Source organism: Phoenix dactylifera, chromosome 10 (assembly GCF_051530095.1).
Source record: "Phoenix dactylifera cultivar Ajwa chromosome 10, Ajwa_hap1_PhDact_Kaust_v1.1, whole genome shotgun sequence".
Taxonomy (NCBI): domain Eukaryota; kingdom Viridiplantae; phylum Streptophyta; class Magnoliopsida; order Arecales; family Arecaceae; genus Phoenix; species Phoenix dactylifera.
This window is the reverse complement of record NC_143199.1, coordinates 17,818,918-17,845,677: the sequence shown is the minus strand read 5'-3', so window position 1 is coordinate 17,845,677 and position 26,760 is coordinate 17,818,918. Positions and strand designations below refer to the sequence as shown.

Below are 26,760 nucleotides of genomic sequence, written 5' to 3'. Positions count from 1 at the left end.
AGAATCTTCTAGGTTCTCATGAGGTTGCGGGTGTTGATGAGGACATGCTTCGGCGAGTCCTTCCAAAGCGGCTCAATAAGATTCAGAGGGAGGATTTAGATCGATCTGTTTTAGATGATGAAATAAAGATGGTGATGTTCTCTTTGAAGGACAACAAGGCTTCCGGTCCAGATGGTTTTAGTGCTGGCTTCTTTAAGAAGGCTTAGAATATAGTTGGGGCAGATGTCATAGCGGCTATCCAATCTTTTTTCTCCTCCGGGCATCTTCTGAAACTAGTAAATGCTACAACACTTTCTTTGATTCCTAAGGTTCAAAACCCTACCAAGGTAAAGGACTTTAGACCAATTTCTTGTTGTAACACTGTTTACAAGTGTATTGCAAAGCTCATAGCAAATAGGGTGAAGGTGGTACTTCCGGGATTAGTGGGACCCTTCCAAACGATCTTAATTGCGAGTCGACGTATTAGTGATAATATTATCCTCTGCCAAGGGTTAATGCGGAACTATCATCGCTCTGGTGGCTCTCCGAGATGTGCTCTTAAGGTGGATCTAATGAAGGCATATGACTCCATTCGGTGGGATTTTTTACTGGCTCTATTACGTGTTACGGGGTTTCCGGATAGAGTTATTAGATGGATTGCGGAGTGTATCTCCACTATTCGCTTCTCCATCTCTATTAATAGCGAACTTCATGGATTCTTCCCTAGGGGTCGGGGCTTGCGGCAAGGGGATCCTATGGCACCTTATCTTTTTGTCCTAGCCATGGAGATCTTTTCGGGTCTGATGGCTAATATGGTAAGGGACAGTGGTTTCAAGTAGCATTGGCGTTGTAAAAAGAAAAAGATCTCTCACTTGTGCTTTGCAGATGATCTTATGATTTTCTGTAAAGCGGATTTGGCTTCTGTGTCTTTGATCGGTGGTTGTCTTCAGTAATTTCGAGACTTCTCTGGACTTATACCAAATCTAGATAAAAGCAGCATGTTCATTTGTGGAGTGCCTTCCGAGCTTTGAGTGCAGATTTTGGATATCCTCGGGTATAATGAAGGAGCGCTTCTGATTAGGTAAAGGTAAGTATGTATATATCCAAATTGAAGATATGACGTACAAATGCATAGGGGCATACCCTAGAAATCAAAGGCTAGGAGGGCATACCCCTCTAGCCACAAGAACTAACTACAAAGCTTGTAAGAACAAAATGATGCGAGTATCAAAAGATATCATCAGAGAATCCCCATGAACTGTGAAGCCATCTATTAGCAGGAGATGGAATCACTCCCCGTGTGAGATTAATCCGAGTCACAATACAAAAAGTAATCTCTCTCAGAAGAACACACTCATGTGTAGGGCCATCGCCATGCAAACGAGCATTACGTTCCTGCCAAACATCGTAGACCGCAACTGCCACCATAAGCTTTGCAGTTCGACCCAAGAGTGAACGACCATCCATGTGAGAAAGCCAAAAGATCATATCCATCCATCTACGTGAGGCCCACGGAATATTACACTTGGCACAAAGAACGGACCAGATGCGCTGAGAGAATGGGCACTCAAAAAATAAATGATCCACATCCTCATACCCACCCCACACAAAACACATTGGGCGACCTGAATAATGCCAAAGCGTATAAGCTTAGCTTGAGTATACAAGGCATGGATGGCTAACCAAAAAATAAAGGACATCCTTGGAATAGCTTGGCTATGCCAAACAAGCTTCCACCAGTCCACTTTACTATGACGCGGGCGCAACGACTCCCAAACACCATGAACAGAGAAGGAACCCTTCGGAGCATCAATCCACTGCAAGACATCCGGCCTTCTGCTATCTGGCTGAAATGAAGTAGGAGTACTACTAATGAGCTCAAGCCATGCAGGGGAGCGAGAGATAGGCCAGTGCCACTCCTAGCCATCAATAATAGCCTCCACCTTGGCATTCTGCCCAAGGCCAGAATCATAGATAAACCTTTCCCCAAACACCTCAATAAGAGGACCAAGGGGATGCCAATGGTCAAACCAAAGTGAAATACCCACTCGATATCTCATCTTCCATTGGACAAGGCTGCGAAGACTAAGAATCTTTCGCTAACTCCAAGAGCAATCCCTGGGGCATTTGATCTCTCAAATACTTCTGCCTCGCAAAAGATAAGAGCAAACCCAAGAAGACCAAAGAGAGTTACCATCATCATTACAGAGAGCCCATAAGTGTTTGGTCATGGCTGCCCTATTCCAAGTCACCATGTTCTTAATGCCCAAACCCCCTTCCTCTTAGGCAAAAAAATATTGTCCCATGCTACCTTCGCACCTCTAGTGCTAAGCTCACAACCCTTCCAGAGGAAAGAGCGTAAAGGGGATTCCACCTTCCTAATAATTGATTTGGGCAAGATGAATAAGAAGGACCAATAAACTTGGATGGAAAACAAAATAGATTTGATGAGTTGTAATCTACCTGCAAAGGAGAGAGCACGGCAAGTCCAACTCTTGGTTTTGGGAATAATCCGGTCCACCAACACCTTACAATCAGTAGCCTTTAACTTAGTCGTTATAAGTGGCACACCAAGATACCTAATCGGAAGCGCTCCTTCATTATACCCGAGGATATTCGAAAGCTGCATTCGAAGCTCGGAAGGCACTCCACAAATGAACATGCTGCTCTTATCTGGATTTGGTATAAGTCTAGAGAAGTCTCGAAATTGCTGAAGACAACCACCGATCAAAGACACAGAAGCCAAATCTGCTTTACAGAAAATCATAAGATCATCTGCAAAGCACAAGTGAGAGATCTTTTCCTTTTCACAATGCCAATGGTACTTGAAACCACTGTCCCTTACCATATTAGCCATCAGACCAGAAAAGACCTCCATGGCTAGGACAAAAAGATAAGGTGATATAGGATCCCCTTGCCGCAAGCCCCAACCCCCAGGGAAGAATCCATGAAGTTCGCCATTAATAGAGATGGAGAAGCGAGTAGTGGAGATACACTCCGCAATCCCTCTAACAACTCTATCCGGAAACCCCATAACACGTAATACAGCCAGTAAAAAATCCCACCGAATGGAGTCATATGCCTTCAAAGAAAGTGTTAGCATTTACTTGTTTCAGAAGATGCCCGAAGGAGAAAAAAGATTGGATAGCTGCTATGACATCTGCCCCAACTATATTCCAAGCCTAAAGAAGCCAGCACTAAAACCATCCGAATCGAAAGCCTTGTTGTCCTTCAAAGAGAACATCACCATCTTTATTTCATCATCTGAAACAGATCGATCTAAATCCTCCCTCTGAATCTCAGTGTGCCGCTTTGGAAGGACTCGCTGAAGCATGTCCTCATCAACACCCGCAACCGCATGAGAACCTAGAAGATTCTGAAAGAACTGCACAATGGTGTCACTGACCTCACCCGGAGTCTCCACCCAAGCCCCATCATCAGTAGAAATAGATGTGATCTTGCTACAACTCTGAAAAAGCTTCATAGATTGGAAGAAGAACCTCGAATTCTTGTCTCTCAAATTCAGCCACTGAATCCGAGCCTTTTGCTTCAAAAAACTTTCTTCCGCTCTGCTCAACTCCAAATAATCCTTAATGAGCCTTGACTCCTCGGTGTGAAAAGTCGAGTCAAGGGGATGACGCTGAATCATACATTATACCTCCTCCAAAGCCTCGTTAGCTCACACCACTCGCCGAGGCAAATTTGCAAAGAACTCCTTATTGAACTTTTTCAACTCCCCTTTCAAATGCTTCAACTTATGGCATAGTTGATACATCGGACTTCCTTTTACATCTATAGCCCATGCCTTTGCCACCACGGATAGAAATTGCGGATGCTCAGCCCAAAGATCAAAGAATTTAAATGGTGTTTTTCGTGAAGGTAAGGCAACAAGTGTTACCACCATTGGAGAATGATCCGAAACACCGGAGGGAGGAAAATAAGCTTCAAAGCCTGAAAAATCACACTCCCATCTCAAATTGGCAAGGACCCGGTCTAGCTTCTTCATAATAGGAGCCTTGTCCTGTCGATTAGACCATGTGAAGAGACAGCCATTCTGTCGTAAATCACTTAGGCCAGATTGAAATAAACAAGTAGCAAGATCATTCTGCCAAGAAGGCCAACTATGAGAGCCCCCAACCATCTCCTCTTGTGACTTTATAGCATTAAAATCCCCCATGAGCACCCATGGAGAAGATTCCCATCTCACACTGCGAGAAACTAAATCAGCCCACAATTCACTTCGCTTAATAGGGCAATTATCACCATACACAATCAAGACAATGAAAGAGAAATTCTTAGCAAGATCCCTAACATGCACATGCATCACTTGGTCGGATGAATTTATAAGAACCACATCCACTTCCTGAGGATTCCAACTAATCCAAATCCGTCCATGAGAAGAAGCATTATAGTTGTACAGTAAACCCCAATTTTGAAAGATGGTGTTCGCCACCTTTTCTTTATTTCTCTCTTTAACTTTAGTTTTCACCAAACCACAAAGTGACAGTCTTTCCTTTCAAATAAGTTGTTGCACTTCTGAATGCTTGAAAGGGTCATTCAAACCCCTAACATTTCAACGGTCAATAATCATTAAAACTAAGAAAAGAGAGAGAAATCAAGCTCCATAAAGGATTACCTCCATTTACCCCCCTCGGTGAGTAGTGTCACGGCTTCTCGAATCAGGGCTGGACCGGACGCGGATCAAGGTATAAACCAGATCCGGTCGCTGGACGGGTTCGAAGTCTGACGGTGCTCTCTAGAAATTTGGCCAACTTGGAGACCAAATCTGGGCCCTAGGATCACCTAGGGAAACGTATGCAAGATGTAGGAGGAATACCCAAGAGCATGGGGCCGTGGGCACGTGCTCCAAGGCGTGTATTGTTGAGAATACATGCTGGTTCATCATTAGGAGGAAAGCTGCTGCAACGAGACTGATTCAGCATTGTGGGCTTATCTCGAAGCATGGACTAAATTCGAGAAATTGGGATGCATGGAAATGTGTGCCACTGATGGAGGAACGTGGCATAAGTCTCCAGAAGGCAAGGAACACGTTTTAACATATTTTTATAACTGAAAACGTGTATGGTTAGAAGACATGGCTGTAACACTGTTTCCATGCGCTTTCACTTTGAGGGGCATTTTGGGAACTCTACAGAAGTCCGTTCAAAGTGAAAAAGGTGCCATCTAGAAGGGATTTTCATCCTGAATCCAAAATCCAGTTTCATGGTAATCCGAGTTCGTTTGAGGCACGAACTTGGCTGTTTTATCTGATTGCGTAGAATCTTGTGGGAATCGGGGTTTTCCTATCTTATCTAGAATTCATCCTTATCTTGTGCATAGGAAGTTGAGTTCGTGAGGGACTTGTAGCTGGAGGTTGCTCCTCTATAAGAGGACCCTCAAAGGGGAGGGATTGGTATCTGGTAGAGCTGGAGAGGTCAGGAGAGCTTATTGTAATCAGTTGAGTGGTTATTCAATAAAGTTCTCTTCCCCTATATTTCTTCTTCCCCTTTGTGGTATTTTCTGGTGTTGTGTTTCGCTGCATTATTGTTGTTAGGCGTGACCTAAGTCATAGAGACTAGGTACCCACGCCAGGAAGGCTGATCGGTTATCTTCGATAGACCGAGCCGCACGTTGTTGGGATTCGCTTTGAAATCCCTTCGTACGTGTCACTTGGTATCAGAGCCATACCAGAAACGAAGGAGACGACCTCTACGGTAACTTCTATAGTGGGAATGGCGGACGCATCATCCTTGACCGTGGATCCCAATCCAGCCTCAGGAGGAGGCACGACAATGGGTGGAAAACATTCAGTTGATGATTCCCTGTATGGGTTACGTATTGCATCTCCGGTTATCTCCGCTGACAATCGATTATGGAGGTGCGAGGCTTAAATAGCTGAGGTTGAAGGGCGGATGGAGGACCTTGAGGGTAGGGACGCAACCCTCCGAGGTGAAATCGCCGCTCAGCTGAACCAGATTTTCTTCGATATGGAGCGGCGCTATAAGGAAGTGCTGCGGTGTAACGAGGAGTTGGAGATTATGGTGAAGGCTCTCCAAAGGAGAGTACCACCACAGGCGTATCCTCTTCTCTATTGACAATGGAGGTCGCAAGAGAGGCTACGCGCCCCCTGCACAAGCTTGATGTTCCCAAGCCACAAGAGTTCTGCGGACGACGGTCCGCGAAGGAGGTGGATAACTTTCTTTTCGCCGTGGAACAATACCTGCAGGTTACCGGCGTGAAGGAGGAAGCCATGAAGGTGAGCACGGCGGCCATATTCTTGAGGGACGTGGCGATGCTTTGGTGGCGACGTCGGGCCGACGATGTGAAGCGAGGGGCTGTTCCAATCACCACTTGGGTACAGTTCCAAACTGAACTTCGAAAGCAATTCTTCCCCGCGTTCGCTAAGGATGATGCTCGAGCACGACTACGGCGACTCACGCAAAAGGGCGATGTGCGTGAGTATGTGCGAGAGTTCAGTGAATTGTTGTTGGAGGTACCAAACCTCAGCAACGAGGACTCTCTCTTCACTTTTCTTGACGGGCTCAAACAGTGGGCCAAGATGGAATTGCAGCGAAGAGGAGTCCAGAATTTGAACGAGGCGATAGCTCAAGCGAAGGCTCTCATTGAGTTCAAGACTCAACCCACAGCTCCCAAAATCCAAGCATCGAAACAGGGCAAAGGTGGGGGAGCGAAATCAGGTCACAAAAGAGGTACAAAAGGCTCGAATCCGAGCTCCTCGAGTGGAGGGGCTTTCGAAGCGAAGGGCAAAGGGGTGGCGCAAGGTACCAGCACTATCTCATGCTATATTTGCAATGGACCGCACAAGGTGAAGGACTGTCCATTGAGGGGCAAGATAGCATCTATGGCGGTCGAGGAGAAGCAAGAGACCGACCAAAGGATGGGCTCACTCAGTCTCAATGCCCTAAAGGCCAAGGGGCCACGAGGTCTGCTCTATGCACCTATCTGCATTGGTGGTCACACCTTCCAGGCACTCATTGATATGGGTGCCACTGACTTCTTCGTGGACCTAGCCACGACAAAGAGGTTAGATCTGAAGATCCAATTCGGCATTGATACGTTCAAGGCGGTCAACTCCGCAGAAGTGGCTACCAGCGGAACGTCGAAGGATGTTGAGATCCAATTCGGCGCATGGACCGGACGGGTGACAGCAGTGGTCGCCCCGGTCGACAACTACGAGGTGGTCATCGGCATGTCTTTGCTTACCCAGCTACAAGCCATGATAAAGCCGGATTCAGATGTGGTGGTGGTCCTGAATCCAAGTGGAGCTTGCGTAGTTCTAGGGAAGCGAGTTAAAGGGACTCTGCAGCGAGTCCTATCGGCGATGCAACTTGCTAAGGGGCTGAGAAGGGGACTTCCAACATATATTGCGTCCCTTCAGGAGGAAGAACTACTGGAAGGAGAGGAGATTCCAGCGCCCATCGAGGGTGTTCTCACTGAATTCGGAGATGTGATGCCCCCCGAGTTACCCAAGCAATTGCCGCCAAAAAGAGAAATCGATCATCGGATTGATTTGGTGCATGGAGCACGTCCACTAGCTCAAGCACCATATAGGATGGCCCCCCCAGAACTTCAGGAGCTGAGGAGGCAGCTAACGGAGTTGGTGGACAGGGGGTTCATTCGACCTTCGAAGAGTCCGTATGGAGCACTGGTACTTTTTCAGAAGAAGCACGATGGTTCGTTGAGACTCTGCATCGACTACAGGGCCCTCAACAAGCTCACAGTGAAGAACAAGTACCCCATTCCTCGGATTGATGATTTGTTCGATCAACTTGGCAAGGCACGATGGATTTCCAAGTTGGATCTTCGCAGTGGGTACTATCAGGTTCGCGTGGCGGAGGAGGACATTGAGAAGACTGCATGTGGGACAAGGTACGGAAGCTTCGAGTACCTTGTCATGCCTTTCGGCCTCACCAACGCACCAGCAACTTTTTGTGCTTTGATGCAGCGTGTACTCCATGACTTCATCGATAAATTTGTGGTAGTATACTTGGATGACATTGTTGTGTACAGCCGAACGTTGGATGAGCATGTGGCACACCTGAGGCAAGTCTTCTCTACCCTACGGCAGCACCAACTCTTTGTGAAGAGGGAGAAGTGTGTGTTTGCGCAACGGAGGGTGCCGTTCCTCGGGCACATCATTGGGGATGGCAGGCTCATGATGGATCCCTCAAAAATTTCAGCCATAGCCGAGTGGGAGGTACCTACACGTGTTACACACTTACGCTCTTTTCTTGGCTTGGCAAATTACTATAGGAGGTTCATCACCGGATATTCGAAGTTATGCGCCCCACTGACGGATTTGTTAAAGAAGGATCGACCATGGCGATGGTCCAACCAATGTTAGGAGGCATTTGATCGTCTCAAGCAGGCGGTCACGGCGGAGCCAGTCCTTGTGCAACCGAACTTTTCAATTTTTTTTGAAGTCCACACCGACGCATCAGATTTCGCCATTGGAGGGGCGCTCATGCAGGAAGGGCACCCAGTGGCCTACGAGTGTCGGAAGTTGAATGACACCGAGCGCAGGTATATGGTTCATGAAAAGGAGATGACAGCGATTGTGCACTGTCATCGAACCTGGCGTCATTACCTCCTCGGATCTAAGTTTGTGGTGCACACGGATAACGTGGCCACAAGCTACTTTCAGACCCAACCAAAACTCACCCCCAAGCAGGCGAGATGGCAGCAGTTTCGGGCTGAATTCAATTTCGACATCGAGTACAAGCCGGGCCAAACTAATTCAGTCCCTGATGCTTTGAGTAGGAAGGCACAACTGGCTGCAGTCTCTTCCTTTTTCGGACCAGCAAGTAACCTAATGGAGAGGGTCAAGACCAAGATGGAGAATGATCAATGGGCCACTTCCATGGGTGAACTCATCAAAGATGGCAAGGCGCGCCGTTTCTGGACCGAAGGAGGGCTGATTTTGACACGAGGGCGACGTGTCTATGTGCCTTCAGGCGGAGGGCTGAGGTGCGAGGTGATGCGAGAACACCATGATTCTATGTGGGCGGGACACCAAGGGGTGCATCGGACCCAAGCTCTCATGGAACATAACTACTATTGGCCGAAGATGCGGGATGACATCGAGGAGTATGTTCGCACTTGTCTGCTATGCCGACAAGACAAGGTTGAACATCGATGGCCTGCGGGGTTGTTGGAGCCATTACCTATACCAGAGCGTCCGTGGGAGAGTGTCTCCATGGACTTCATCATCGGGCTACCTCTGGCGGATGGGAACAGCTCTATCATGGTAGTGGTGGATCGCTTCTCGAAGTACGGAGTCTTCATTGCAGCACCTACTACTTGCCATGCGAAGGACATGGCGCGGTTGTTCTTCACATATGTGGTGAAATATTAGGGGATACCGCGGAGTATCGTTTCTGATCGCGATGCTCGCTTCACGAGGAGGTTCTGGACGGAGTTATTTTGGATACTCGGAATGGAGCTGAAGATGTCCACGGCCTTCCACTCTCAGATCGATGGCCAAACAGAGCGAACCAATGCATTATTGGAGATGTATTTGAGGTACTATGTGAGTGCCAACCAGCGGGATTGGGTGCGACTCTTAGACCAAAGCCCAATTCAGCTACAACTTACAGCGATCGGAGTCGACAAGTAAATCACCATTCGAGGTGATTACAGGGCTGCAACCAGACACTCCGAAAAGTATCGCAGCGGACTACATGGGACGTAGTCCAACCGCCTACAGGTTCGTGAGGGATCTGAAGGAGGATACAGATTTGGTTCATGTCTCCTTGTGGAAGGCGACCAAATGGATGAAGAAGTGGGCTGACATAAAGCGGCGGGCAGCTAAATTTCAGGTTGGTGATCAGGTTTTGGTGAAGCTTTATTATCACATAAAATTGAAGTCGGGCTACCACAAAGCACTCGTGAGGAGGTATGAAGGTCCCTTCATCATCACACATCGAATTGGAGAGATAGCGTACCGATTGTCGCTGCCTTCCAAGCTAAAAGTGCACCCGGTGTTCCACGTGTCCCTGTTGAAACCGTTCAAAGAGGACACAACTGACCCTTCTCGGGCTCAAAGCAGGCGAGCTCCAGTAGCCGTACGAGTTCATTACACCAAGAAGGTTTCTGAAATCAAGGCAGACAGGAAAAAGGGTAACCGTGTGCAATACTTAGTCCGATGGAAAAGACTATCAGATTCAGAAGCAAGTTGGGAATATGGTGACGAACTATGGCAGTTCGAAGACATCATCAATGAGTACCGTCTGGCCTCGTCCGGGGCGACTTCGGCTTAGGTGGGGGAGGGTATCACGGCTCCTCGAATCGGGGCTGGACCGGACGCGGATCAAGGTATAAACCAGATCAGGTCGTTGGACGGGTTCGAGGTCTGACGGTGCTCTCTAGAGATTTGGGCAACTTGGGGACCAAATCTGGGCACTAGGATCACCTAGGGAGACGTGTACAAGATGTAGGAGGAATACCCAAGAGCATGGGGCCGTGGGCACGTGCTCCAAGGCATGTATTGTTGAGAATACATGCTGGTTCATCATTAGGAGGAAAGCTACTGCAACGAGACTGATTCAGTTTTGTGGGCTTATCTCGAAGCATGGATTGAATTTGGAAAATTGGGATTCATGGAAATGTTTGCCACTGATGGAGGAACGTGGCATAAGTCTCCAGAAGGCAACGAACACGTTTTAACATGTTTTTATAATTGAAAACGTGTATGGTTAGAAGACGTGGCTGTAACGCTGTTTCCACGCGCTTTCACTTTGAGGGGCATTTCGGAAACTCTACAGAAGTTCGTTCAAAGTAGAAAAGGTGCCATCTAGAAGGATTTTCCGTCCCAAATCCAACGAATCTAGTTTCATGGTAATCCGAGTTCGTTTGAGGCACGAACTTGGCTGTTTTATCTGAGTGCGTAGAATCTTGCGGGAATCGGGGTTTTCCTATCTTATCTAGAATTCATCCTTATCTTGTGCATAGGAAGTTGAGTTCATGAGGGACTTGTAGCTGGAGGTTGCTCCTCTATAAGAGGACCCTCAAAGGGGAGGGATTGGTATCCGGTAGAGCTGGAGAGGCCAGGAGAGCTTATTGTAATTAGTTGAGTGGTTATTCAATAAAGTTCTCTTCCCCTATATTTCTCCTTCTCCTTCGTGGTATTTTCTGGTGTTGTGTTTCGCTGTATTATTGTTGTTAGGCGTGACCTAAGTCATAGAGACTAGGTACCCACGCCAGGAAAGCTGATCGGTTATCTTCGATAGACCGAGTCGTACGTTGTTGGGATTCGCTATGAAATCCCTTCGTACGTGTCAGTAGTATTTCCGCCCTTTCTTGCCCTTGCCACCTGACCCTTTCATCTTCTTTTTTTCAAGCGAGTCCTTTGCCTTAATAGCCAACTGATTAGCCATAGGAGTAGTAGCACCATCAGCACAAATAGCTAGCGGTTGTGGAGTAGCTTTATCCATTTTGGGTGTATGCTCTTCAACATCATTTTCAAAATAACACTCTCCCTCTTCAAATTCCTCATTATCCTGAAGGTCCTCAAAAGCAATGAATTGCATGGACTTCTCATCCATCCTCTCCGAGCTAGGTGAATGTAAAACAATCGCATTAGATGGTGTTGCTTCCAATTCACGCCCACAAGGTGCTGTCAACCCTTTATTCTTACAATGAGGAGTTGAAGGTGCCCCACATTCCACCGGTGACTTTCCTTTTTTACGCCTTGTACCATTCACCTTCACTAGTAGAACCCACCTTAGGCACCACTTTGTCACCACCATCGATCTTAGGAACCCAAACTTGCTTTGTTTTCTCCTTGGCCACCTAAGGGCAAGTGCCATTCGAATGGCCAAACACTCCACAAAGTCCACATTTATGAGGCAGCCACTCAAAGTCAACAACAACACATATTTGCTCCCCATTAGGGCATTGCAAATCAAATTCCTTAATGAGATCCTCAGAAGCATCAATCTCCACACAAACCCGAACAAAACTAAGTCGCTTCCTTGCAGGGTGATGTGATCCGCATGCAAAGGAATCCCAACAGCACTAGCCACAAAGCTTAAGCCTTGAACAGTCCAATATTCAAGTGGCACATTGTAAAGCCGAACCCACACCGGGATCTTCCGCATATCTTCTTTGGCCAACTTCAATTTAGGTTGCCACCTTTTAAGCACTAGCGGCCTATTCGCCATATGCCAAGCCTTGTCTAGGATGTTGCATGCATGCTCAACACTATCAAACTTGAAGAAGAAGAAGCCACTTTCAGAGGCTAGAACCTCTTTCAATCCCGAACTACCCCATATCTTATGAGCAATCGAATTCACAATTGGAAATGGGAGCTTATTTCCAACAGAGTAGCCAATGAGAGTAGCCTTCCATACCTCACACCCTTCTTCAACAATGCTAGGAGGTGGTAGCACCTTAACCCGACCTTCTTCTCTCAATGGTGGTTCATAATGCAACGAATGAGAGGTCTTGGAATGTTCTACCAATTGAGGCCCACGCAATACATTAATAAAGCTAGGCTGAACTTTAGGATTTTCAGCCACAATCACACTAGGCCCATTGGTATGCACGGCACCCACAAGATCACAGCCCACTCCGAGGCCTTGAGCTTGATTCAAACTTGAAGTAGAGGCTGGCTGACTTTTTTTTGGAGATAAATGAATCTCCCAAAGGCAGCTGATCATTCAAATAATTTCCAAAAGTAGTAGCTTGCAATACAGGAAAGTTACCTAGTTGGGCTTGAGAGACAAAGGAAGGAGAGGGTGGCTGACTTAATTTGGATAGATTTGAATCTTCTAAAGCCAGCAGATTTTTAAAATTCTTCCCATAATTACTAGCTTGCAAGGAAGGAAAGTTTCCTTCATAATCAGCATCATTCATAGGCAATAATTTACTTCCAAAAATAGCTCCTTTGCCATCAATAGAAAAATCTCCATTTGAATTTTGCAGCAGTTGTTGAGGGAAGAGTATTGCCGTTGTAGGACGCTGTATTGCCCCTTGAGGAGGCACATCACCATCACCATCACCAATGGCTCCAAACCGACTTGCATTCTCACCTCCAAGTGGATGCACTATATGATCCAACCCAGCAACTTGAACGCCACCATTAACATCTCCAACCTTGGTATTTGGCAACCCTAAGGCTATTCGTGCAGAACTAGCATCCACCACTCCCTTTTTGTCACCAAGAACAACCTTTGAACTAGCAGCACCACCACACTTAGACCCACTCGGATCAAGATTCAAAGCACCGCAACCAGGGCCTAAACAACCAATAACTCCACCACCAACAAGATTCTTCTTCACCTCACCATCATTCGAAGGAGAATCCATCAAAGAGGTGAAAAGAAGAGCCCACCAGAATGAAACAATCCCGCAGAAAAAAAACCACCAAAGTAATCGGATCAAAAAGAGGCATCCAACTACAGAAGAGAGAAAAGAAGGAATAATCGTAATCAACAAGAAGAATCAAGGATGATCACGAAGGAAGAAGAGAAATAAGAGAGGGAGGGAGGAAGAGAGAGAGGTCCTCATTAGTTAATCCAAAGGGCATAACTCCTTTCTTTTCTCTTTGAAGTAATCAACCCTTGATGAACTTCAAATCAGAAGGGATGAAGAGGAATGAATGGAGGACTCAAGAGATGAAGAGGATCTATGATGGCATGTTAGAGGAAGAGGGGAGATCGCATGAAGCTTTTCTTCATACGTTTGATCATCATCATAACCTCAATTCCCTTAGTACTAACAACATAACCAAGAAATACAATTTGACTAGTACAAAAAGAACATTTTTTGAGGTTAGCATACAACTTCTCCTCTCGCAAAATACTTAAAACCTTATGCAAATGATCAACATGCTCATTTAAGCTTTTGCTATAAATCAAAATGTCATCAAAGTATACAACAACAAGCTTACCAATAAAAGCACGTAAGATATGGTTCATTAATCTCATGAAAGTACTAGGGGCATTAGTTAACCCAAAAGGCATAACTAACCACTCATATAAACCATATTTAGTCTCAAAAGCAGTTTTCCATTCATCACCCTCACGCATGCGAATTTGATGATAGCCGGATTTTAAATCAATCTTAGAAAAGATGCAAGAACCATGCAATTCATCAAGCATATCATCTAACCTAGGAATGGGGTGGTGATACTTTACCGTAATCTTGTTGATAGCCCTACAATCAACGCACATTTGCCAAGTTCCATCCTTCTTAGGCACAAGCAAAACAGGAACAACACATGGACTCAAGCTTTCTTTCACATGCCCTTTTGCTATCAACTCCTCAACTTGTCTTTGGAGTTCCTTTGTCTCCTCGGGGTTACTGCTATAGGCTGGTCTGTTGGGAATTGATGCACCAGGGATGAAATCAATCTGATGCTCTATTCCCCTAAGTGGTGGCAATCCATCGGGAACCTCATTGGGAAAAACACCAGCAAATTCCTGCAAAAGAGATGTAGCAACAGTAGGCAAAGAAGGATGAAGGTCGTTAGTATAAGCCTCCTTATACTGAAGTACAATCATTGGCTGTTTTGAAGAAAAGCTCTCTTAACTTCACTTTCTTTTGCATAAAAAGCTCCCCTTTTTTTTTCTTGCTCTTGAGGCTTTTCTTTTTTATCTTTATTTTTGTTTTTAGCCTCTTTTTCATTTTCATTCTCATTCTTTTTACCACTCCTCTCGGCCTCACTTCTTTTCTCACAATCACTTTTGATTTTCTTTTGATCCTCATACACTTGCCGAGGTATTAATGGTATAAGAGTTATAGGTTTGCCATTCATTACAAAAGAATATCGATTCTTGAACCCATCATGCATAACCTTTCTATCAAATTGCCAAGGTCGGCCCAAAAGAATATGGCCAGCATGCATTGGCACTATATCACAAAGCACCTCATTATGATACCTCCCAATGGAAAATGAAACCAGCACCTGTTTATTCACCTTAATTTCTCCACAATCATTCAACCATTGAAGCTTATAAGGTCTAGGATGCTTAATAGTAGGTAAGTTCAACTTTTCAACCAAAACAGTGCTTGCTACATTAGTGCAACAACCCCCATCAATTATCATGCTGCATACCTTCTCTTGGATATGACAACAGGTGTGAAAGATGTTTATCTCGCTGTGCATCATTCTCCTCCTTTACTTGCACATTCAAAGCTCTCCTGGTGACAAGGGTTTCACCATTAACCGGATATTCTTCTCCATCACTCTCCTCCAATGGTGGCATGGGCTCTTCATCTTTATCCGATTCACTTGCTATCTCAACATCCCCATCTTCCCTTAATAACATCACTTTTTTATTTGGATATTGAGATGCAATATGTCCCCTTCCCAAGCACTTAAAACATTTAATATCTCTATTTCTAGAAGTTTGGGAAATAGATTTACCTTTATCCAAGCTAGAACCCGCATCCTTGCCTTTGGAAGTTTCAGCCTTACTCTTGGATTCAACCTTGTCATCCTTTTTGCTCCAATTTGATTTCCAAGTGGAAGACCCCAAATTCCGTTCATGCCTTGTTGAACCCTTTCTTTTGAGTTGTCTCTCAACCTTCATGGCCATGTGTACCATGTCCTCAAGCTCCACATAATGTTGCAATTCCACTATATTGGCAATGTCTAGATTCAAGCCTTGCAAAAACCGTGCCATGGTTGCCTCTCGGTCCTCCATTAGCCCGAATCATGGCTATCTCCATTTCCTTATGATACTCTTCCACACTTTTGGACCCTTGGGTTAGGCCTTGCAACCACTGGTACAAGTCCCTATAGTAATGGGATGGAATGAACCTCCTCCTCAAGATAGCTTTCATCTCCTCCCAAGTGTCAATGGGTCTCTCACGGTTTCTTCTCCTAGACAAAACAAGTTGATCCCATCAAATAATAGCATAGTCAGTGAACTCAACAGCAGCAAGTTTTACCTTTTTTTCTTCGAAATAGTTGTGGCAATCAAAAACCAACTCCACTTTCTTTTCCCATTCCAAGTATGCCTCAGGATTGCTCTTGCCTTGAAATGAAGGAATCTTCATTTTAATGTTTCCCAAGCTGCAATCAACATCATCTACCCGTCTTCCTCTCCAACCACCTCTATCAACTCTAGCATGATCGAACATGTTATAAGATGCTTTTTCATCAAAATCGTCATCGTTCTAATCGTCATGCTCAACTTGGAATTGACGCCTTGCTTGCCTTTGCACATTAGGACCTTTACGTGCATGGGTCCTTTGCAACGCAGCAATGTTAGCATCTTGTCTTTCCAACCTGTCCAAAATTTCACCAAATCTGACTTCCATGCGCTTAAAAAGTTGTCGCATAGCTCGTTGTTCAGGTGTCTCTCCCATCCTTTCTTCCTCGCCACTAGACATCATTGTAGTAACCTATCAAGAATGTTAAGAAACCTCACAAGTTTCCCTCTCAGGTGTTTTACCTGAATGATATGTCACTCACCAAGTGTTTCACTCTTGCCTTTTACCTCTCAATTCACTTAAATTAGTTCTTCAAGGAACTAGAGAAACTCAAATCAAAGCAATTACCTTGCGATGTCCAAACAACTTATCCACGAAACTCAGAGGGTGGACAAGAATTGAAAAGAATCAAGAATAACAAGTCAAATACATACTTTCTTGCTCAGTTCAAATCTGTTTCAAAATCCCAAACCGAAGCCACACAATTTTTTTTTTTTGCACAATTTCTTTGTTTTCCGTTTTTTTTATATATATAAAGCACAATAGAGGCACTTTAAACTTCAAGGAATAGAAATTGAAAATATGGAAAGCAACAATGAAGAAGATGAAAAGGCCAAAATAAAATAAGAAGCACTAAGGATAGAAACTGATTTAGAAGACCTGGGCTCTGATACCGACTGATCTGAACCCCGAAAGATAGATTCTTAGAAACCCACGAACAAGTTGATGAATAACCCAAGAAAACCTACCAGCCTTTAATTAAAGTTTAATCCCTAGAACAATAATAACTCCACTAGTCATAGTTCAATCTCCTAGGAAATTAATGAAGACAGTTTCCTAGAACATTAATGAAGCTCCACTAGTCAAAGTTCAATCTCTTAGGAAATTAATGAAGACAATTTCCTCGAACATTAATGAAGCTCCACTAGCCTTTGGAAATTCAGCAACATAAAACTAAATCTGAAAACTCCAGCAATATTTCCACCAAGTAAGCATCTAATTTGGCCTAATAATTGCATGGATCATGTTGACTAGTCCACAAGCTATCTTCAAGTTCAAATCCACTTCAATAGCCTCTTGCTAGGCCCAAGCTTCCTCAATCAGCCCATTAAGTGGTTCCTTCATTCTTTTAGCTTTGGACCGAGTGATTGGTCCTCCACCAGTGTGTAATGGATCATCAAGATGTATCGGACCAGAATGCTCCACACATTGCTCCTTGCTTCCCACAGCCTTGGATAGTCCCTCCTTAGGTTGCTTGGTGGCTGCATCTTGGTTTTCATAATTCCCCCTCTCCTTAAAAGGATTCGTCCTCAAATCTTCATCACCTGCATCAAAAGGGAAAAGATCAGAAACATTAAATGTAGTACAAACATTATACTCACATGGTAAGTGATGGAAACCAGGATGCAGCCACCAAGCAACCTAAGGAGGGACTATCCAAGGCCGTGGGAAGCAAGGAGCAATGTATGGAGCATTCTGGTCCGATACATCTTGATGATCCATTACAAACTGGTGGAGGACCAATCACTCGGTCCAAAGCTACAAGAATGAAGGAAGCACTTAATGGGCTGATTGGGGAAGCTTGGAACCAGCAAGAGGCTATTGGAGTGGATTTGGACGTGAAGAGAGTTTGTGGACTAGTCAACATGATCCATGCAATTATTAGGCCAAATTAGATGCTTACTTGGTGGAAATATTGCTGGAGTTTTCAGATTTAGTTTTATGTTGCTGAATGTCTAAAGGCTAGTGGAGCTTCATTAATGTTTTAGGAAATTGTCTTCATTCATTTCCTAGGAGATTGAACTTTGACTAGTGGAGTTTCATTAATGTTCTAGGAAACTGTCTTCATTAATTTCCTAGGAGACTGAACTATGACTAGTGGAGTTATTATTGTTGTAGGGATTAGACTTTAATTAAAGGCTGGTAGGTTTCCCTTTGGGCTATAAAAAGGGTGTTCCTTATGTAAACAGGCAGATCTGAATTGGAATGAAAATTGTGAGGTTATTCACTTCTTTGGTTCTTCATTGAACTTAGAACTTATCAAGGCAACCCTTGTGGCGTTCAAGTGACTTATCATCCTGATTCTATTAGGGTGTGGCGTCAACAACCTTCTTTACCTTTGGTTCATGTTTTGCTAAACATCGGGTCAAGGTTCTATCTCTTCCAAACTGATTTTCAGACTTTCTTGGGTTATTCATCAACTTGTTCGTGGGTTTCTAAGAATCTATCTTACGGGGTTCACATCAGTTGGTATCAGAGCATAGGTCTTCTAAATCAGTTTCTATCCTTGGTGCTTCTTATTTTATTTTGGCCTTTTCATCTTCTTCATTGTTGCTTTCCATATTTTCAATTTCTATTCCTTGAAGTTTAAAGTGCCTCTATTGTGCTTTATATAAAAAAAAAAAAAATCAGAAAAAAAAATTGTGAGGCAAAAAAAAAAAAAAAAATTGTGTGGCTTCAGTTTGGAATTCTGAAACAGATTTGAACTGAAAAAGAAAGTAAGTATTTGACTTGTTATTCTTGATCCTTTTCAATTCTTGTCCACCCTCTGAGTTTCGTGGATAAGTTGTTTGTACATCGCAAGGTAATTGCTTTGATTTGAGTTTCTCTAGTTCCTTGAAGAACTAATTTAAGTGAACTGAGAGGTAAAAGGCAAGAGTGAAACACTTGGTGAGTGACATATTATTGGGGTAAAAACACCTGGGGGGGAACTTGTGAGGTTTTCTTAACATTCTTGACAGGTTACTACAATGATGTCAAGTGGCGAGGAAGAAAGGACGGCAGAGACACTTGAACAACGAGCTATGCGACAACATTTTGAGCGCATGGAAGTCAGATTTGGTGAAATTTTGGACCGGTTGGAAAGACAAGATGCAAACATTGCTGCATTGCAAAGGAACCATGCACGTGAAGGTCCTAATGTGCAAAGGCAAGCAAGGCGTCAATTCCAAGTTGAGCATGAGGATGCGAACGATGATGTTTTTGATGAAAAAGCATCTTATAACATGTCCGACCATGCTAGAGCTGATAGAGATGGTTGGAGAGGAAGGCGGGTAGATGATGTTGATCGCAGCTTGGGAAACATTAAAATGAAGATTCCATCATTTCAAGGCAAGAGCAATCCTGAGGCATACTTGGAATGGGAAAAGAAAGTGGAGTTGGTTTTTGATTGTCCCAACTATTCTGAAGAAAAAAAGGTAAAACTTGCTGTTGTTGATTTCACTGACTATGCTATTATTTGGTGGGATCAACTTGTTTTGTCTAGGAGGCGAAACCGTGAGAGACCCATTGACACTTGGGAGGAGATGAAAGCTGTCATGAGGAGGAGGTTCATTCCATCCCATTACTATAGGGACTTGTACCAGCGGTTGCAAGGCTTAACCCAAGGGTCCAAAAGTGTGGAAGAGTACCACAAGGAAATGGAGATAGCCATGATTCGGGCTAATGTGGAGGAGGACCGAGAGGCAACCATGGCACGGTTTTTGCAAGGCTTGAATCTAGACATTGCCAATATAGTGGAATTGCAACATTATGTGGAGCTTGAGGACATGGTACACATGGCCATGAAGGTTGAGAGACAACTCAAAAGAAAGGGTTCAACAAGGCATGAATGGAATTTGGGGTCTTCCACTTGGAAATCAAATTGGAGCAAAAAGGATGACAAGGTTGAATCCAAGAGTAAGGCTGAAACTTCCAAAGGCAAGGATGCGGGTTCTAGCTTGGATAAAGGTAAATCTATTTCCCAAACTTCTAGAAATAGAGATATTAAATGTTTTTAAGTGCTTGGGAAGGGGACATATTGCATCTCAATGTCCAAATAAAAAAGTGATGTTATTAAGGGAAGATGGGGATGTTGAGACAGCAAGTGAATCGGATAAAGATGAAGAGCCCATGCCACCATTGGAGGAGAGTGATGGAGAAGAATATCCGGTTAATGGTGAAACCCTTGTCACCAGGAGAGCTTTGAATGTGCAAGTAAAGGAGGAGGATGAAGCACAGCGAGATAACATCTTTCACACCCGTTGTCACATCCAAGACAAGGTATGCAGCATGATAATTGATGGGGGTAGTTGCACTAATGTAGCAAGTACTGTTTTGGTTGAAAAGTTGAACTTACCTACTATTAAGCATCCTAGACCTTATAAGCTTCAATGGTTGAATGATTGTGGAGAAATTAAGGTCAATAAGCAGGTGCTGGTTTCATTTTCCATTGGGAGGTATCATGATGAGGTGCTCTGTGATATAGTGCCAATGCATGCTGGACATATTCTTTTGGGCCGACCTTGGCAATTTGATAGAAAGGATGGGTTCAAGAATCGGTATTCTTTTGTAATGAATGGCAAACCTATAACTCTTATACCATTAACACCTCGGCAAGTGTATGAGGATCAAAAGAAAATCAAAAGTGATTGTGAGAAAAGAAGTGAGGCCGAGAGGAGTGGTAAAAAGAATGAGAATGAAAATGAAAAAGAGGCTAAAAACAAAAAGAAAGATAAAAAAGAAAAGCCTCAAGAGCAAGAAAAAAAAAGGGGAGCTTTTTATGCAAAAGAAAGTGAAGTTAAGAGAGCTTTCTTTTTAAAATTAGCCAATGATTGTACTTCTGAACAAGGAGGCTTATACTAACGACCTTAACCCTTCTTTGCCTAGTGTTGCTATATCTCTTTTGCAGGAATTTGCTGATGTTTTTCCCAATGAGGTTCCCTATGGATTGCCACCACTTAGGAGAATAGAGCATCAGATTGATTTCATCCCTGGTGCATCAATTCCCAACAGGCCAGCCTATAGGAGTAACCCCGAGGAGACGAAGGAACTCCAAAGACAAGTTGAGGAGTTGATAGCAAAAGGGCATGTTAGAGAAAGCTTGAGTCTGTGTGCTGTTCCTGTTTTGCTTGTGCCTAAGAAGGATGAAACTTGGCGAATGTGCATTGATTGTAGGGCTATCAACAAGATTACGGTAAAGTATCGCCACCCCATTCCTAGGTTAGATGATATGCTTGATGAATTGCATGGTTCTTGCATCTTTTCTAAGATTGATTTAAAATCTGGTTATCATCAAATTCGCATGCGTGAGGGTGATGAATGGAAAACTGCTTTTAAAACTAAATATGGTTTATATGAGTGGTTGGTTATGCCTTTTGGGTTAACTAATGCCCCTAGTACTTTCATGAGATTAATGAACCATATCTTGTGTGCTTTTATTGGTAAGTTTGTTGTTGTATACTTTGATGACATTCTGATTTATAGCAAAAGCTTAAATGAGCATCTTGATCATTTGCATAAGGTTTTAAGTATTTTGCGAGATGAGAAGTTGTATGCTAACCTCAAAAAATGTTCTTTTTGTACTAGTCAAATTGTATTTCTTGGTTATGTTGTTAGTACTAAGGGAATTGAGGTTGATGAAGAGAAGGTTAAGGCAATCCGTGAGTGTCCTACACCTAAAACCATAACTGACGTACGTAGCTTTCATGGGTTGGCTAGTTTTTATAGAAGGTTTGTTAAGGATTTTAGCACCCTAGCTGCACCTTTAACTGAAATTGTGAAAAAAAGTGTTGGATTTAAATGGGGAAGTGAACAAGAATCGGCTTTCGATTTGATCAAAGAAAAACTAAGTTCAGCACCATTACTTGCTTTGCCTAATTTTGCTAAAACTTTCGAAGTTGAGTGTGATGCTTCAGGTATAGGTATTGGAGCTGTCTTGCTGCAAGAAGGCCGACCCCTCGCCTATTTTAGTGAGAAACTCAATGGGGCAGCTTTGAACTATCCAACTTACGACAAAGAGATGTATGCTTTGGTAAGAGCCTTGGAGACTTGGCAGCATTATTTGTGGCCCAAGGAGTTTGTCATTCATACAGATCATGAATCCTTAAAGCATTTGAAAGGCCAAGGTAAGCTGAACCGACGCCATGCTAAATGGGTGGAGTTCATCGAGTCATTTCCTTATGTGATCAAGTACAAACAAGGTAAGGAAAACGTGGTTGCGGATGCTTTGTCTCGAAGGTACACTTTGATCTCTACTTTGAATACTAAATTGTTAGGATTTGAGTACATTAAAGATTTGTATTCTAATGATTCTGACTTTGGTAATGTGTTTGAAACTTGCGAACATGCGGCATTTGGAAAATTTTATAGGCATGAGGGATTTCTATTTAGAGAAAATAGATTATGTGTGCCTAATTGTTCTTTGAGAGAGTTATTAGTTCGAGAGGCTCATGGTGGGGGACTAATGGGACACTTTGGTGTGAGGAAAACCTTAGATGTCTTGGCTGAACATTTCTTTTGGCCACACATGAAACGAGATGTAGAGAGGGTTTGTGCGAAGTGCATCACTTGTAAGCAAGCTAAATCTAGATCTTTACCTCATGGATTGTATAAGCCATTGCCAATACCTAGTGAACCTTGGGTAGATATTTCCATGGACTTTGTGTTGGGTTTACCGAGGTCAAAAAGGGGTATGGATTCTGTTTTCGTGGTTGTAGACAGGTTTTCTAAAATGGCACATTTCATTCCATGTCATAAAACTGATGATGCTAACCATATTGCAGATCTGTTCTTTAAAGAGATAGTGCGACTACATGGCATGCCAAGGAGCATTGTTTCAGATAGAGATGCTAAGTTCTTGAGCTACTTCTGGAAGACTTTGTGGGGTAAGTTAGGTACTAAGCTCATGTTTTCTACAACTTGCCACCCACAAACTGATGGGCAAACCGAGGTAGTTAATAGAACTTTATCTACTTTATTGCGTGCCATCATTCAGAAGAATTTGAAGAATTGGGAAGAGTTGTTGCCACATGTTGAATTTGCTTATAATAGATCCGTGCATTCTGCTACTAACTTTTCTCCTTTTGAAATAGTGTATGGGTTTAATCCTTTAACTCCAATGGATTTGTCACCTTTACCTATTGATGAGCGTGCTAGTTTAGATGGCAACAGGAAAGCTGAAACGATGAAGCAATTGCATGAGAAAGTTAGGCAAAACATTGAGAAAAGAACTGAACAATATGCTACTCAAGCCAACAAAGGGCGGAAGAAAGTGATCTTTGAACCAGGAGATTGGGTTTGGGTGCATATGAGAAAGAAAAGATTTCCAGCAAAACGGCGTTCTAAGTTGCACCCTAGAGGAGATGGGCCATTTCAAGTCATTGCTCGCATTAATGATAATGCATATAAGCTTGACTTACCAGGTGAGTATAATGTTAGTACTACATTTAATGTTTCTGATCTTTTCCTTTTTGATGCAGGTGATGAAGATTCGAGGACGAATCCTTTTCAGGAGAGGAGGAATGATGGAAACCAGGATGCAGCCACCAAGCAACCTAAGGAGGGACTATCCAAGGCCGTGGGAAGCAAGGAGCAATGTATGGAGCATTCTGGTCCGATACATCTTGATGATCCATTACAAACTGGTGGAGGACCAATCACTCGGTCCAAAGCTAAAAGAATGAAGGAAGCACTTAATGGGCTGATTGGAAAAGCTTGGAACCAGCAAGAGGCTATTGGAGTGGATTTGGACGTGAAGAGAGTTTGTGGACTAGTCAACATGATCCATGCAATTATTAGGCCAAATTAGATGCTTACTTGGTGGAAATATTGCTGGAGTTTTCAGATTTAGTTTTATGTTGCTGAATGTCTAAAGGCTAGTGGAGCTTCATTAATGTTCTAGGAAATTGTCTTCATTCATCTTCTAGGAGATTGAACTTTGACTAGTGGAGTTTCATTAATGTTCTAGGAAACTGTCTTCATTAATTTCCTAGGAGACTGAACTATGACTAGTGGAGTTATTATTGTTCTAGGGATTAGACTTTAATTAAAGGCTGGTAGGTTTCCCTTTGGGCTATAAAAAGGGTGTTCCTTATGTAAACAGGCAGATCTGAATTGGAATGAAAATTGTGAGGTTATTCACTTCTTTGGTTCTTCATTGAGCTTAGAACTTATCAAGGCAACCCTTGTGGCGTTCAAGTGACTTATCATCCTGATTCTATTAGGGTGTGGCGTCAACAACCTTCTATACCTTTGGTTCATGTTTTGCTAAACATCGGGTCAAGGTTCTATCTCTTCCAAACTGATTTTCAGACTTTCTTGGGTTATTCATCAACTTGTTCGTGGGTTTCTAAGAATCTATCTTACGGGGTTCACATCAGTAAGTCAAGCTTATATGCATTATCATGAATGCGAGCAATGACTTGAAATGGCCCATCTCCTCTAGGGTGCAACTTAGAACATCATTTTGTTGCACCCAAACCCAATCTCCTGGTTCAAAGATCACTTTCTTCTGCCCTTTGTTGGCTTGAGTAGCATATTGTTTAGTTCTTTTCTCAATGTTTTGCCTAACTTTCTCATGCAATTGCTTCATCATTTCAGCTTTCGTTTTGCCATCTAAACTAGCATGCTCATCAACAGGTAAAGGTGACAAATCCATTGGAGTTAGAGGATTAAACCCATACACTATTTCAAAAGGAGAAAAGTTAGTAGCAGAATGCACGGACCTATAAGCAAATTCAACATGTGGCAAACACTCTTCCCAATTCTTCAAATTCTTTTGAATGATGGCATGCAATAAAGTAGATAAAGTTCTATTAACTACCTCGGTTTGCCCATCAGTTTGTGGGTGGCAAGTTGTAGAAAAACATGAGCTTAGTACCTAACTTACCCCACAAAGTCTTCCAGAAGTAGCTCAAGAACTTAGCATCTCTATCTGAAACAATGCTCCTTGGCACGCCATGTAGTCGCACTATCTCTTTAAAGAACAGATCTGCAATATGGTTAGCATCATCAGTTTTATGACATGGAATGAAATGTGCCATTTTAGAAAACCTATCTACAACCACAAAAACAGAATCCATACCCCTTTTTGACCTCGGTAAACCCAACACAAAGTCCATGGAAATATCTACCCAAGGTTCACTAGGTATTGGCAATGGCTTATACAATCCATGAGTTAAAGATCTAGATTTAGCTTGCTTACAAGTGATGCACTTCGCACAAACCCTCTCTACATCTCGTTTCATGTGTGGCCAAAAGAAATGTTCAGCCAAGACATCTAAGGTTTTCCTCACACCAAAGTGTCCCATTAGTCCCCCACCATGAGCCTCTCGAACAAATAACTCTCTCAAAGAACAATTAGGCACATAATCTATTTTCTCTAAATAGAAATCCCTCATGCCTATAAAATTTTCAAAATTTCGCATGTTCACAAGCTTCAAACACATTACCAAAGTCAGAATCATTAGAATACGAGTCTTTAATGTACTCAAATCCTAACAATTTAGTATTCAAAGTAGAGATCAAAGTGTACCTTCGAGACAAAGCATCCGCAACCACGTTTTCCTTACCTTGTTTGTACTTGATCACATAAGGAAATGACTCGATGAACTCCACCCATTTAGCATGGCGTCAGTTCAGCTTACCTTGGCTCTTCAAATGCTTTAAGGATTCATGATCCGTATGATTGACAAACTCGGGCCACAAATAATGCTGCCAAGTCTCCAAGGCTCTTACCAAAGCATACATCTCTTTGTCTTAAGTTGGATAGTTCAAAGCTGCCCCATTGAGTTTCTCACTAACATAGGCGAGAGGTCAGCCTTCTTGCAGCAAGACAGCTCCAATACCTATACCTGAAGCATCACACTCAACTTCAAAAGTTTTAGCAAAATTAATTAAAGCAAGTAATGGTGCTGAACTTAGTTTTTCTTTGATCAAATTGAAAGCCAATTCTTGTTCACTTCCCCATTTAAATCCAACACTTTTTTTCACAATTTCAGCTAGGGTGCTAAAATCCTTAACGAACCTTCTATAAAAACTAGCGAACCCATGAAATCTACGTGCGTCAGTTATGGTTTTAGGTGTAGGCCACTCACGGATAGCCTTAACTTTTTCTTCATCAACCTCAATTCCCTTAGTACTAACAACATAACCAAGAAATACAATTTGACTAGTACAAAAAGAACATTTTTTGAGGTTAGCATACAACTTCTCATCTCGCAAAATACTTAAAACCTTATGCAAATGATCAAGGGATCATAGAGGCCTTCAACCTATCACAGCCTTGTCTACCATAGAGGCCGAGTACATAGGGATCACAGAGGTTGGTAAGGAGGCTCTTTGGTTGAAGAGGCTCATCAGGAGATGGGGGTGAAGCAGAGTACAGTGGTGCTGCACAGTGACACTCAGAGTGCTCTGCAATTGGTTCAGAATCTTGTCTATCATGCTCGCACAAAGCATATAGATGTGAGGTACCACAAGATCAGAGAGTTAGTAGAGGAATGTGAGGTGATACTAGTTGAAGTTCATACGAAGAAGAACCAGTCAGATGCACTTACGAAGATTCTTCCACAAGATAGTTTTCTCTCTTGTGTGGGGTTGATGGGGTTGACGAACTAGGTGGAGCTTGCAAAGGCTTTGGAGCACCAAGATGGAGATTATGGGCATAAGTGTGGCACATCCAAATCAAGGAATGCAAGAAAATGCAGTGGAAACAATGCAAGGGTACATGAGTCGACCCCTGAAGAGCAAGGGTTGACCCATGCTGTTAATGAGTCGACCCCTGAAGAGCAAGAGCTGACTCATGCTGTTAAATGGTTGACCCTAAGCCTATTTCAGATT

General features: G+C 43.3%; 1 protein-coding gene and 1 pseudogene across 1 annotated transcript; one reads left to right on the top strand and one right to left on the bottom strand.

Annotated features, from left to right (window-relative positions):
* Window positions 1-3,658: 3,658 nt before the first annotated feature.
* Window positions 3,659-4,303, bottom strand: LOC148702272 (uncharacterized). Its single transcript, XM_088705291.2, has one exon. The coding sequence runs from the start codon at window positions 4,301-4,303 to the stop codon at window positions 3,659-3,661; it is 645 nt and encodes a 214-aa protein (XP_088561417.2).
* Window positions 4,304-17,543: 13,240 nt separating this feature from the next.
* LOC149752706 (uncharacterized) lies at window positions 17,544-24,121 on the top strand (annotated as a pseudogene).
* The last annotated feature ends 2,639 nt before the right edge of the window (window positions 24,122-26,760 follow it).